This window comes from Arachis ipaensis, chromosome B7 (genome assembly GCF_059453495.1).
Source record: "Arachis ipaensis isolate K30076 ecotype BB chromosome B7, ASM5945349v1, whole genome shotgun sequence".
Classification (NCBI taxonomy): Eukaryota; Viridiplantae; Streptophyta; class Magnoliopsida; order Fabales; family Fabaceae; genus Arachis; species Arachis ipaensis.
The window spans coordinates 121316871-121331809 of NC_142442.1; the positions used below are offsets into that span (position 1 = coordinate 121316871).

Here is a 14939-nt window from a genome sequence, read left to right on the forward strand (position 1 = left end):
AAATAAAATTAACCAAAATAATAAATTATTTATAGCGTGACTTTAATATTTTAGCTAAATTACATAAGTATAAACTCGATACAATTATAATCAAGTATAATGGTATAGAGTACAAAAATAAAAAAAATTATATATTATTTTTTCTAAATAATAAAGATTTTTAACTAAAAAAATATTTTTTTATAATTTATTAATCACCGGCTAATTAGTGTATTATAGTTTATTAACGAGGATATTTTATCATTTATTTAATTTATTCTCATTAAATTTTACATCAGATATTTTAATTTTTAATATTTTTTGTTATATTAAAAATTTCTGATTATTACTTTTGTCAAATAATTTAATTTCATCACTACAATAAAATATTTAATATGCATATAAAAAATTCTTAATAAATTTAATTATATGATAATTAAATTTTTAATAAACACTATTATAAGAAATATTAGTATGTTATTGACAGAATATTTTAAAAAATTTTAAAATAATAAAAATTATTAAAAATTAAAGTACCAAACATAATTTTTTTTAAGAATTAATTTGAGATATTTACTACTTATCATATAAAATGAGAATTATTTGTGCTACTTTTGATAATTTTTTTTAGAATTCTACTCCTAATTTAATATATGCACTTGTGTTCTTAGCTTATAACTTTTTATTATTTTTTATTGAATGTTAAATATTATTTTTTATGAAAAAATAAAATTTATATTATACCTATGAAAAATTAATTTCAATTAATAAATTATCTAAATATTAAAAAATTATTTAAAATTATCAAATCATACTCCACTATTCTTCAATTTTTTTACGATTGGTCTTTACACTTGTCCCATAGTTCTCACCAACAATGATTGTAAGAATTATTTAAACTTATGGTGTCATTTACTTTTACTATCAAACACTGAAATTGGTCAAGTACCAACAACTTTCGAATCCCAATAAAAGAATAATGTGTTACCGTTGATATTTCTCTTGAATCCAAGATTGACAAGAAATATCAATTACATGCTCATAAAAAAGATAAACTAGAGATGATGATCAATACTTAAAAACTCAATGTATCACCTTGATACTTCTCCGAATCCAAGACTGATAAAAAATATTAATTATCTACTCTTTAAAAAGATAAAATTAGAGAATATGATTACTCTTGGTATTTCTCCTAAATCCAAAACTGACAACAAAAAAATAAATATCAACTACCTGTTCATAAAAAGATAAAATAGAGATTATGATCAACACTTAAAAACTCAATATGTCATCCTGATACTTCTTCTGAATCAAGATTAAGACCGACAAAAAATATCAATTACTTATTAGTTAAAAAGATAAATCAGAGAATATGATCACTCCTAATACTTCTCTTAGAATTTAAGATTGACAAAAAAAATATCAATTACCTATTCATAAAAAAGATAAATAAGAGATTATGATTAACATTTGAGAATTTAGTGTGTCACCGTTAATACTTCTTTTAAATCTAAAAATGACAAGAAATATTAATTATCTACTCATAAAAAAGATAAATCAGAGATTATGATCAATAAGAATTTAGTGCGCCATTGATACTTCTTCTGAATCTAAAATTGACAGACAAAATATCAATTATCTGCTCATAATGAAAATAAACTAAAAATTATGATCAATGCTTAAGAATTCATAAAAACTGCACGTAAGAAAGAGGAAGACTTCAGAATAAGTCACAATTTTAGTCTTTTGTATTAGTGGGAATAAACTAGTCACAATTATTTTTCATGGAAGACTTTAGAATAAGTAGAGAAAAAAAAAAAAAAACCTAAATCCCATATACTTAGATCCATATTTAAACATATGCTCAAGTAAGAAGTTTAGAATAATAAAAAGAAAAAAATTAGCTTAGGAATTAATAGAAACCTCATTTTATACGCTATCCATCTTGTGGATTATTATTTTAATTATTATTTAGTATTTTGTTTTTTAATTTATTAAATATTTATAAAAAATAAAAATTAAATTAATTAAAATAATAAAATATTTATAATTTAGTTAAAAAAATTTAACTAAATTATTACATAAATAAGGGTACACTAACTATATTTAGTATAACTATAATTGCATACAGTGTTTGGAATACGAAAGTTTAAACAAAAAAGTTTTTAAATTATTATTTTTTAATTAAAGAAATATATTTTATGATTCATTAACAATAGATTAGTTTGTTTTGATCCTAATTTAAGTGATAGTTGTTATGTATATTTGTTTTTATCATTTTATATTTTTTAATTGATGATGTGAGAACATCTCACTTTAAAATAGTTATTGTTTAGGTCTCTTGTTAATAAAAAATTTAATCAATAATTTTTGGTGATTAAATTTAATCAATAATTAATTAATGTATTATGATTACTTAATTAATGTATCTTATTACGTTATTATAAGAATTACTATCTAAATATTTTAAATTAATTTTTTATATGCTTTAATTTAACTTAACTCGATATATCTTACTTCTAATTCTTAATCCTTTTCCACTTATGCCACCTATTCTCACTAATAATTAAGACTGGAAGTGAATCAAGTCAGTTCATAAGCTAAACTCGTGAGTTAGTGAGTCAAAGTTGAGTTTGGAATTGAACTCATAAATTAAATGAGCCGAGCTTGAGCTTAAATAAACTCAACTCATTAGCTCGTGAGCTTACTCGATTATATATATATATATATATATATATATATATATATATATAATTATTAATACACATATTCTATATGCATTTAATCTATACTTTTAATATTATATATATACATATGAAATAGTAATATATAATTTTATATATATTAATGATCTTAATTATTTAAAATATTTATTTTTTACATATAATTTTGATGTAGGACATAAATAAAAAATTTATAATTTATTGATAGATAATAATATATAAAATTGATCTTTTAAAATATTTTTTAAAATATATAAGTTATAATTTATTGATATAGAATTATAAATTATGTATTTATGTTTTTATTATTTAAGCCAACTCGTGAGTTTTTGGTGAGTCGAACTTGAGTTTAAGAAATAGGCTCGATTGTTAATGAGTCGAGTTTAAGCTTGATCTAGTTCGGCTCAACTCAGCTCACTTCTAGCCCTATCAACAATACATGCACTTATTACTTAAACCATGGGATATGGAATATTTAAGTTAGAATGAATAACTTCTAATTCCGAATAAAAAACACCCTAACTCTAAGACTGACAACGAATATCTTGAGTGTAAATAAGATGAACTGGAAATCAAAACTGAAAGTTATCGTCAATATTCATGAAGGATTTTGAGAAAGAAGCTCAACCACAACTACAACTTCTCAAGATCAAGAAATCAATTATTTTTTTGGAGTAATTTCATTGTTACTACTTCTAATACCAGAAAAAAAAAATAAAAAAATTTATAGAACATGTGTGAAGAGTATTTAAATAGTTTTAAACTAAAAAAAATACTCAAAATATTATAATTTTAAATTAATTTAAAAAAGTACTCAATCTTATTAAATAGATTTCTCAGACATAATAAACAACAAAAATTAAATTTTATCCGAAACAATAAATACTTGATATGAGTGTGCTGCTAAAAAGTATCTATTTTTAGTGTTTTACTCAACTTGCAACTTGCAATTAATAAATTTATTTCAATGAATTAGATATAAAGTTTAATTTCAATGCGTATAAAAATTTTACATAACGATCCAATTATATGTAAGGATGAAAATGAATCCAGTAAAGTTTTGGTTTAAATGAATTTGACTCATCTTGCAATACTACAACAAAAGTGAAAAATAACGGCGTAAAAGTAGCCGTCTGTGGCTACGCAGATGGACAGAATCGCGGTGGAGATGAGCTGCGGTCTGGCAGAAGCCGCAAAACGGCTTTTCACTTGGAAATTGGACATATATATCTTTAAGATTCAGCAAATTATCCTATCTTCTTGGGGCGAAGAAAAACGGGAGCAGAGGCACGAAACACGTGCTGAAGAACCCGCCCTCCCTGTGTCGCAATATCAGCTGCTACTGCTACTGTAGCTAAGTTGAAAGTTTATCATTTATCAAATTTTCAATTTCATTTTGTATCTTATAACTATTAAAATTTTTTTTCATAAATTTTACAGGCTTTTTAGCTAATAGACTTTTGAAGAAGCGATTTAATAAAACGAGCCCAAACCTAAAACGAGCTAAGTCATGAGTCCCGTCTAAATAGTCTATTTCATTTTTATTTCTAATCATATGTATTTTTTTTAAATGATCATTTATGTAATTAATAAAAAGATAATTATTTTTTATTGTGACTTTAGTTAATTAGATAAATGTATAAATTTATTTTTTATTAATGGTATATCAAAAATTCTTTTTTTTTGATGAACATGGTATATCAAAATTAAATTCTTATATATGATAAAAAATATTTTAGAAAAAAAAAAGTGTAAACTAATCTTTTTTTATATCCCATTATATATTATTAGTGTATAAAAAGACACTAATGTATTTACCTATTGGTTTACTCTATTTTTTAAATGCGTTTTTAAGTATTAAAAATAAAATTAGTTATATGATAAGTTATATAATTTAGCTGAATTCCTGAGTTTAAGTTTTAGAAATAAAAAAAATATTTTTTTATAAATTATATATAAAGAATGATATTTAAAAAAAATTGTATACAACTTTTCTCGATTATTTAATTATAGTGTATAAAAATATAAATATAAATATATAATATATTTATTTTTGTTTAAGTACTTCAATGTTTTAGTAAGAGAGTACAATACTTAAATTCTTATGCATTTTCATTATTATTACATTTTACATCTAATTTAATGGGTGTAAGGGAAAAAATTGTAAAAGTATCATTTCTCAATAGATATATTCAACAAGATCTTATCATAATCATTTATTAGTAGTAGTGTGTACATGTTCATTGCATTCATACTAGAGCAGGGTCTAGTCTCTTTAAATTTGTCATGTAGCAGTGATTAAAGAAAGCAAAGATGTTGAGGTTGTCCAAGGCGAAGTTAGAATATACACCATTAGAATATACCCCAATTCATGCCAGACATACGTGCAGCATATACATGATCATCATCTTAATTAAAAACGAACAGGTGGTTCCTGTTCTATCACAAGGGAAATGCAAATATTATGGTAAAACATAGCCGCTTAGTATATTTATATATCTAAAAACTAGCGGTGGATGGAGAGAGAGATACAGATAACCAGACTTTCTTATATAACAATTTTACATACCTTTTTTTAAAATATCACACTTAAGACTTTTATATCTTAAAGATATTAAAAATTTAATTTTAATGCAGAATCAGTATAAAATTATTTTATACATAATTGTATAAAATATTTTACATTATCATTACATTAAAATTAAACTCAAATATTAATACATTATTACATTTAAACACAATTTTTTTTAAGTATATTAAATTGTAAATGTAACAAATTTTTAAAATTTGAGTGTCTTAAATAACAGGAGTACTATGAATGGATGGATAATGTTTTGAATTTCGGTAGAGTGGAAGCAATTATTATTAATAAATAGCAAGAGAAGTGAATATCTACAATAGAAGGATAGAATAGAATCAAGAAAAAAAGGGCGAAAGGACGGGTGGGGGGATAGTGTGTCAGCAAGATAATAAGGGTGCAGTTCCAACAAACTCCATAACCTCTTTGGAGTTATGTTCATCACCTAATTTAATTATTTGTATAAGCGCCATATCCAATTCCCCAACTTCCCAATGCATGCAAGCAGGAACCATGCATGGTAAATGTTCATGTTATGTTATGGATTCACATGAAACACAACGCATATGCATATGTATGGAAGTCCCAAGTCTATAATCTATATATGGCGTTAACAAACATATCATATTTATATTCAACTTGTAAAAGTTAAATATGGCTGGTATTCTGGACCAACGTCACCAAGCTACAACTCGCATAAAATTGAACACATGAAGACACATCACATACGGATTATTGGATTATGGGACTATTAAAATGGCGTCGCTTTAATTGCATGCAAGTCCCAACACTGAACAAATTACGTATATATAATATTTAACAGAAGATATATATATACTACTATATTGCATATTGCAGGTATGGACCAAAATCAGCGGAAACTTATAGGCTAATCCAAACTATGTTCCAACCGACCCTGGGTTGGTGAAGAACTAGGAGCCTGTAACAACTATAAAAAGGGCAATGCTTTATCTCATAAGACATAGCATCATAACATAAAATGCTTCAAACCCTCAATTCAATTCGTTTAATTATCATGTGGTAAAAAGAAGGTTATTTTCAAATTTCAACTATAGTAAAGATAAAGCAAATTTATATCCAAATAAAGGAATTCATTGTATATATTTAACTAAAATAATAAAAAATTAACAAGTGAGAAAGTCATATGAAACTTTCACATGATAGCATCCATTCCCTCCATGCACATATATAAGAAACATACCACAACACTGATACTTCTAAGTTCTAACACAGAGGCATTGAAGCCAAGCACTAACATTGTCTTAAATCTATCTTTCCTATCCTGTCGCAAACTCAAAGAAAAATGCAGATGCATTTTACATCAAATATCAGAGCATGCATTGAAAATAATCTAAATTAAGGAAAATTATGACAGGTGATATTGGGCCACATATTAGATCAATTGCTCCAAACAAGAATTTTCTCAATTTGCTACCAACCCAAATCATTCGTCCACGACAAAAGTGTGGGCCCATCACAAAGATCAAGATAGCCTACCAACAGCCAATGTTATAGATGGGCAAGCATTGAAAACAACTTGAAACCTATGATCAAACCATACACCAATCCAATAATGTGGCAAGAAATGCTTAGGGTAAAGGTGCTTCATCTCTCATTTGCCTTTAGATATTTGACTATTTTCCATCAACTTTTGAGGAAATCCTTCAAAGAAAATGGTGTGGGGCCATCCTGCAAAGAGTAATTGAAAGAATATCGTTGATTACTAGTAAATTTGCACGAGTAAGTGGTTACATCAAGTTAAAAATGTTCAATGTTCTCAGCCAAAAAGAGGTGAGCAATCGAATGGTTTCTTAGAAGTAAATTCATGTCAAATCTTATAGTACACAAGCTATGCCCAATACCTTGCCAGCCTCTTGATTTAAGCATTGCCTGACCACCGTAGTTTGTTGTATTAGTCTTTCCATTGCTGTGTAGCTGGGAAGGTTCAAGTGTTCTGACAATCACCACCATACACCCGAAAAAGTCATATATATTAACATGGGTAGAAAGAAAGAAGTATAACTTACATAAAATAGAATAAGAAAAAAAGAAACGAAAAAAGGAAAAAGAAAAAAAAGGGAAAGGGGGGGGGGGGGGGGGTCAAGTGGACCAACCAAGAATCGCACGATTCAAGTTATCTGCAACCTGCTGTCGATACTCTAAGCTAAGAAGATGAAACATTGGGGACTTCTCTGGGTCCTTGTAAGCAAGAAGAGCCATGAGGTCCTATGACATCAGGTGGTTAATGTTCATTCAATGTTAACCATGCACAAATACATCAAAAGAAATTTATACAAAACACATACTTCAAGCTTTTCCATGTATTTTTTCTCCTTTCCGAAAGGGCTCAACTTGGTCTGTGCAAACTCCAAGGCTTCTGAGCTGTCAATAAAAAGAGGATTCTATGAGAAGAGAAAGTTTATAAAAACGTTGTCTTGGAATCAAAATTAACCTTTGCTCACCATTTTCTAGAGCATATGAGCTCCACAAAATGAAGGCTTAGAAGATCAAAGTGTAAATCCTTATTATTTTGTAAAATTTCCTGCGCCATCTGGTCAGTAAGCTCAATAGCCTTAAGTGCATTTCCTTCTAGTGCAAAGTGAAAGATTCCTGAAATCAAGGAACAGTAACCATCAAGGATGAGTCATCTACTGACTATAACAGGCTCCAATAACATGAAATAAACTTCATACATGTTATGAACATTCCTTAGCACCCTCTAACTCCAGACGGGGGTTGAGAGGAGGATTAAAAATATCAAGAAAAGCCTACGTATCTTATCATACAGGTCACAGTCCAAATGTGTTTAAGGTAAATGACGGCTGCCATTTTAAAGAACAGTAGCTGTGTCAAGAACTACTGGATAATTCAATATCCTTTCAGTAGGGTAATACAATTGCAAATAATCCGAGAAACCTACTTTTTCTTTTCTCCATGTTCTCCATATAATTTGCTGGCTGCTTCATCCCAGTGCAAGCAATGAATGACTCCACTGATTCTTTGTAGCAATTGTGTATAAGATATGACAGAATAATACTATGGATGTCATCATCATTTATAGCCTGTAAAATAATATAACAAGAGGGTAAAAAAATTGTACAAAACTTATTTAGAGAAGAGAATTCATGTAATAAGATATCATAATTGTTGATCCATCCCAGTATCTTATAAAGTATATGCCATCATTAGAATAACATCCTCATCCTTATATTTTAAAATTTTCAATCCCCAAATTAAATATTGGGAAACACAAGGCCTTAAGGGTATGCACTGTGCAGGGATTCAAATAATAGCCCTGAGAATCCTTTAAACAAAAATGCAATTATCTAAGTGGAACAAAGAACTTTCTTTGGGTAACATGTGTGTCATTTTTACCATGAAAAAATCAATTGAATCCAGAGAGTAATGTAGAGTCCACTCCAGACGAGTCCAGAAGCAATAATTAAAACCAAAAGAAAGTAGAATGAGCATAGATTAATGGTTGGTTTAAAGAGTGACCTAGGGTGGTTTTAGGTTACGAAATAGCAATACTTAAGAAACCAAAAACTAACGATAATAAATAACAAGAGAAGATAACTTAAAAATAAAATTGTGGTTGAAAGAAGTGGAAACGTACAATGTTTTCGTATTGACGAGGATCGAGGTCCATGGGGCCGGGGGTTAGGAAGCAGCAGGCAGAAGAAAGGGGGTAGAGAGAGGCGCCGCCAGTTACGAGTGAAGAAGAAAGGTGGGGGGAGTGGCCACGGAAGTGAGTACAGACCGGATCCGTCGAGTGGGAAACACCACCCGATTTCAATTCCAACCGCCACGCAAGACGCAACCGCCCGGGGGCTTCTTTCTCTGTTTCTCAGTTCTCAACCATGTGCACGTGCGTCTCCTCTCTTCGCTCTTCCCTCTTCCCCTGCTCCTCCTCCACGTGACCCCGCCTCTAGAATAATACCCCCTCCTGCGCGACTCTCTTACGCACCAGTCGCCAGACAAAATCAGTCACTATTCAAACAAGCAAAAGCAAGAACAAAAAGGGTTTTGTTAATTTGAAATCAACCATCAAGCGAGTTGATTAAACTTTTATATGATGTTTTCAACATGTGACAATAAAAGATTTTGTATTTATATAATATATACTATACTATATACTACACACTACATATGATTCTATTTAACAAGTAACAACATCCTTTTCATTTTTCAATTCTCCTAAATGGAACCCGACCAAGCATTTTCAACCAACAAGAGGTTCAAGGCAAAGAGATCCACTATCTCTATATCTCTTTATTTTTTGTGTTGAGGTTTTATTGGGTATTCTTATAAAAATACAGCATAGTTAGATAATTCTAAGAATCAAGATTGCAAAGAATTGTCCTGAGACAAAATTTTTTTTTTTGCCGATTTATCTTATTTACAAAAATGTCAGATCAAGCTATTCAAGCAAATGGAGGATGTTTTTATTTCCTACCAAAAGACTTTGAAACAATGCACAAACCTAGAGAAATTCGAATTATCTTTTAGTCGAAACGTACACACTAACAGATAAAATGATCATTCAAGATAAACTAGAAATTAAGATCGTGAAGAGACATTCGAAGTACCTTAGACTTCCTATTTTTTATAGGAAGGTCTAAGAAATAGGTTTTTTACATAATGCGATGTTTTCAGCTACCTACTAGCCTATGTCAGCACATTGGATGTCAACACATTGGAGCAATGATAAGCAAATTCTATTAGGGGACGAAGAATGAAAAAAGGAAAACAAATTGGATTAAATGGGATAAGATGTGTATGTCAAAGTAAGAAGAGGGGCTGGAGTTCAGAGACATTGAAGTGTTCAATTTGGCCCTTCTAGCAAAACAATGTTGGAGGCTTATTAAGAACCCAAAATCACTAGCATCAAGAACGATTGGGAGTAAATATTACAATAGAAAGAGTTACCTAAACTCTGATCTGGGTTTCACTCTAAGTTACACGTGAAGGAGTATTTGGCAAGCGAAACTTATTTTAGAAAGAGGAGGCTACTGGAGGATCGGAGATGGAAGGAGAGTTAAACTTTGGGGTGATCCTTGGTTACCAAAACATAATGATTTCAAAACATGGAATCCCCTAAAGGTTTTGGAACCTCACTCAACAGTTTCAGAGCTCATGCAGGCAGGGGTTAAGGAATGGAATAGAGAACTAATTCAATAGATATTCCTACCTTCTGAGGCACAATAAATACTGGAGATCTCAATTCCTAAAAGAGAGCAAACAGATAAATACATTTGGAAAAAGGCAAGAAATGACACATTTAGAGTTAAATTAGCTTATCATGGAATTAGAAGCTAATACCAGAATTAATCTAGCAATCTAGTAACAAACAGTGGGGAAGGAGATGCTTGAAAGAAATTGTGAAAAATCACCCAGAGTAGCAAACCTCATTTGGAGGCTCATGCACAAATCGCTATTAACGAAGCAGAATTTGTGTCGTAGAGAAATCAGACACACCCTAATTTGTGCAAGGTGTTGGACAGAGAAAGGAACTGAAAGCCACATCGTTAAGAACTGTCAATTCGCTAGAATGTTCTGGTTTGTCTTGCCTTTTTCTCTGAGAATAAAAATAACAAAAGAGCAAGATCTAAAAGGAGTGGATAATGGAGATGTTAGAAAACTTGAAGAAAAAGACAAAACACTCTTCAGTATGCTGATGAACCAATTGTGGAGAGCCCGAAATTTTCTTATCTTTGAAGGTGTCGTAAAGCCAATTATGGAGGAAATTGAAATGAGAATAGTTGTGAGAATTTTGGTCAACACAAATTCAAGGTGAAGAGATCAGATTAAGTGTAGTTCCTGTTTTCCAATTGAAAGAAAGATGGAAAGCTCCACTAACCACCCATGTGAAAATCAATATAGACGCTGCAATACTGAATAACAATAATGAGAGAGTTGAATAATGACAACAGATTATATGGATTGTATTTTGGGTGCTAAAACTTGGGCTATCCCTTTTTCTTTGGAAGCCCATGAGACGAAAGCATATGCAGCATACATAGGGATGAGCTTTGCCAAAGATTGTTGTTTTAATAGCATTATATTAGATAGTGATAGTATTAATGTGGTCAAAGCACTTAAACAAAGAAACCCAAGAAAAACTTGTTTCAGTATTTTTATCATTAATAGCCTAGCACTAATGGAAGAGTTTAGCTCTGTTTTATTTAGTCATGTTAAAAGGAAAGAAAATAAAGTGGCACATGAGTTAGCTAATATGGCTCTTACTATTTCAAATTTAATGTGGATAGAAAAAGTCCCTGACCATGTTTAATGTCTTGCTATGTTAGATATTTTATGCCAAAGTGAATGAAATTATATACCTTTTTAGTAAAAAAAAGTAACAATACTAATAACTTTGAATCAAGATCGATCTCAAAAAATTTAAAAGGGGAAAAGAGAGAAGAGGGGGCACACGGTGGAATAAGAATAGGCAAACACAATACCATGATAATGATTTTAAGATTTAAAACTAAGAAGAGTATGAATGATCAAAGAGTGGGTCGTTTCTTATTTTTGTAGACAACCTTCTGAAAGATATTTCTAAGAGAGAATTATTCAACTTGTTCAATAGGACAGAACGGATACATGAGATGTATTCGTCGCGAAAGTAGAGAAATGGTCAAATCTACTTGTTTGTTTTCATACGAATGGAGGGACTTTAAAGGCTATTAAAGAGATAAATCGTTCGCATTTGAGAGGAAAAGAAGTGTTTGTAAGGGAGGCTAAATACAAAAAAAATTCTGATGTGCAGCGTAGAGAAGCGAAAGGTGAGGCCATGAACAAAAGAAATTATAATGCTACGGATCCCATCGAAAGATCAGCTCAAAATCGGAGATAAAATCGAAAGATAATTTTCAGAAAAATAGAAAAGTTGAGGACCATCATGGAAATGGATTGATAAAGAAGGTAGAAGTCGCAATAGCAAAGAAGAATATGAATTGGATACAGAGGAGTCTAGTTAGAGGTACGACAATGACGATTGACTTTGGCTTACTGAAGCCAAAGTTTAGAGGGATTGGCTTCAAGTTGAACAAGTCTGATAACTGAGAGCATATAAGGTTATGTTGACCTTTGATAGTGTTAGAAGTGCAAAGGATGCATACACATTTAAAATGAATAATTTGTTAAAAATATTTCACAATGTATAAACATAAGAAGAATAGGAAGGGAGTAAAACTAGAAGAAAGTGGCTGAAGTGCTTTGGCATCCCTTTGCATGTATGATCCATGAAGACTTTCAAAAATATTGGGAGCAATGAGGGGAGGTGTTTAAATGTGATAATGTGATAGAATCATGCAAGGCTTTTAGTGCTGGTTGTGTTTTAATTGACACATGCATAATGGACTTCATCAATGAATAGATTCACATAACAATAGAAACCAGTGGTTTCGATGTCTTTGTTAAAGAAACTAGTAGTGTGAGGTATGGAAAAGAGTGTTTCTCGAAGATGACACTTGAAGAAGGATGCAGTCGAGTATCAGAGAGAAGAGAAAATGATCTAGACATCGAAGATGGAAAGAATGGTGAAATTTGCTAAGAACCACCATTGAAGGGCTGTAATGCAACGACAGAGTTGGTAGTGGAGGTGCAAAGTTTAGATGGACTTAAAAGGGTAGAGTGATAATTTCAGGTGAAGATTTGAATGAATGAAATAAATATCATTCAAAATAGGGATATGATCATAATGCAATTAAAGTAGTTATGAGGGATGCCGATTGTGTAGGATCTCCTGTGCAATGTGAGGATGTTATATTTAGTTGTACATTCTCGTAGAATCATGCTAATAATGAAAGGAGATCAAACTGCATACCATGATAATGATTGTAGGATTTAAAACCAAGAAGAATATTAATTATTAGAGAGTGAGTCATTTCTCATTTTCGTAGACAACCCTCAGAAAGATATTTTTAACAGAGAATTATTCAACTTGTTCAATTAGATAGAACGGATAAATGAGATTTATCCATCGTGCAAGCAAATAAATGGCCAGATCTACTTGTTTGCTTTCATATGAATGGAGGGACTTTGAAGGCAATCAAAGAGATAAACCATTTGTATTTGAGAAGGAAAAAAAGTATTTATAAGGGAGGCTAAATACAAAAAGAATTCTGATGTGCAGCGTAGAGAAGCGAAAGGTGAGGCCATGAACAAAATAAATTGTAATGCTGCCAATCCCCATCAAATTATCAGCTTAAAATCGAAGATAAAATCGAAGGACACTTTTTAAAAGAATAAAAAAGTTGAGGACCCGCATGGGAATGGATTGATAAAGAAGGTAGAAGTCGCAATAGCAAAAGAGAATATGAATTGGTTATAGAGGAGTCTAGTTGGAGGTATGATGTGAGAATTATTATCGGTCTATAAATTTCTTAATAAAAAAGGAACTTCGTTGTAAGCATAGTTCCAAACCAACTAATAACTCTCAATCAAAGTTTAATTTTGTTTGTCACAAGTACAAACCCCAATAAAAATAAACCGAAGTATTTAAATCTCGGGTCGTCTCATAAGGAATTGCAATGAAGTGATTAATTATTGGCTATGAAGAAACAAGGGGGTTTGATTTGTTGATTGGTAAGAAAAGTAAATAATAAGAAAGTAAATGACAATTAACTAATAAAGGGAGGAAAAAGAACTCTTGGCTAAGGCATGGAAATTGAGATCACCATCCTTGTCTACAAACCATATATTGACAATTATGAGGGACCAACCCATCAAGTCTACTTCTATACTTGAAGTACGTCAAATAGGCTTGACCAACATCAACCCATAAGTTCTAACCTAGCTACTAATTGACTTAGTAGTAGGCTAGCGTTAATGGGTATCAAATTGACCACTAAGGATTCTCAAATCACCAATTCAATGAGACCCAATGACTCAAGGTCACCCAATTCCCTTAGCCTAGGCCAAGAGTATAGAAAACTACTCTAATACTAGGGAAAACATTTCATCAAACACCTAGAGTGCAATAAAAGTAAACATCACAAAATGCAAGAATTAATAAAAGCTATAACTAACATGAGCAAGAAATCAACAATGGCAATTAAGATACACATAAAAAGACATAAAAACATAAAATTGCATTAAAATAAATAAAATCCAACAAGGGTTCATAAACATAAAAGAGAGCAAATAAGAAATTAACAAGAAAACTAAGAAGATTAAGACAATTGAACAATAAAATATAAATTGGATCTAAGAAAATTTAACCTAAACTATCCTAAATTCTAGAGAGAAGGGAGAACTTCCGTCTCCATAATTCTAACCTAAAACATGATGAAAACTAAACTATGATTCCTTCTCCCCTCCCCCCATTCCCTTGCAATCCTTGGGTTCAAAAGCATAAGAAATAAGTTGGATTTGGGCCTCATTGAGCTCAAAAATCGCCCCCAGCGTATTGTCTTTAGTGAGGTCATGTGCCGCTTGTCACGCGTATGCATCGGTCACGCGTACGCGTCACTGGAAAAATTCCTCTTCACGCATACGTGTGGGTGACGCGTGTGCCTCGCTGGTGAATCTCCTTTTCATGCGTATGCGTGGGTGACGCGTGCACGTGGCCTTGAGTTCAGCAAATCCTCATCTTCATGAATTCTCCATTTTTGCATGCTTTTTCTTCATTC

The 14939-nt window shown here is 30.9% G+C and overlaps 1 protein-coding gene across 2 annotated transcripts; it reads right to left on the reverse strand.

The window, feature by feature from the left end:
* Window positions 1-6371: 6371 nt before the first annotated feature.
* On the reverse strand, window positions 6372-9718 carry LOC107610038 (LisH and RanBPM domains containing protein). 2 transcript variants are annotated; one of them, XR_015892224.1, is made up of 8 exons: window positions 8918-9718; window positions 8222-8363; window positions 7764-7911; window positions 7608-7683; window positions 7416-7527; window positions 7164-7255; window positions 6839-6990; window positions 6372-6794 (listed from the first exon to the last, which is right to left on the reverse strand). XR_015892224.1 is itself a non-coding variant. In XM_088493640.1 (7 exons), the coding sequence occupies exons 1-7, from the start codon at window positions 8948-8950 to the stop codon at window positions 6946-6948; spliced, it is 648 nt and encodes a 215-aa protein (XP_088349766.1). In that variant the 5' UTR covers window positions 8951-9584; the 3' UTR covers window positions 6372-6945. The 2 variants fall into 2 exon arrangements, 1 of the variants encoding a protein (XP_088349766.1); XM_088493640.1 differs by having other exon boundaries at window positions 6372-6990; window positions 8918-9584.
* Window positions 9719-14939: the final 5221 nt, after the last annotated feature.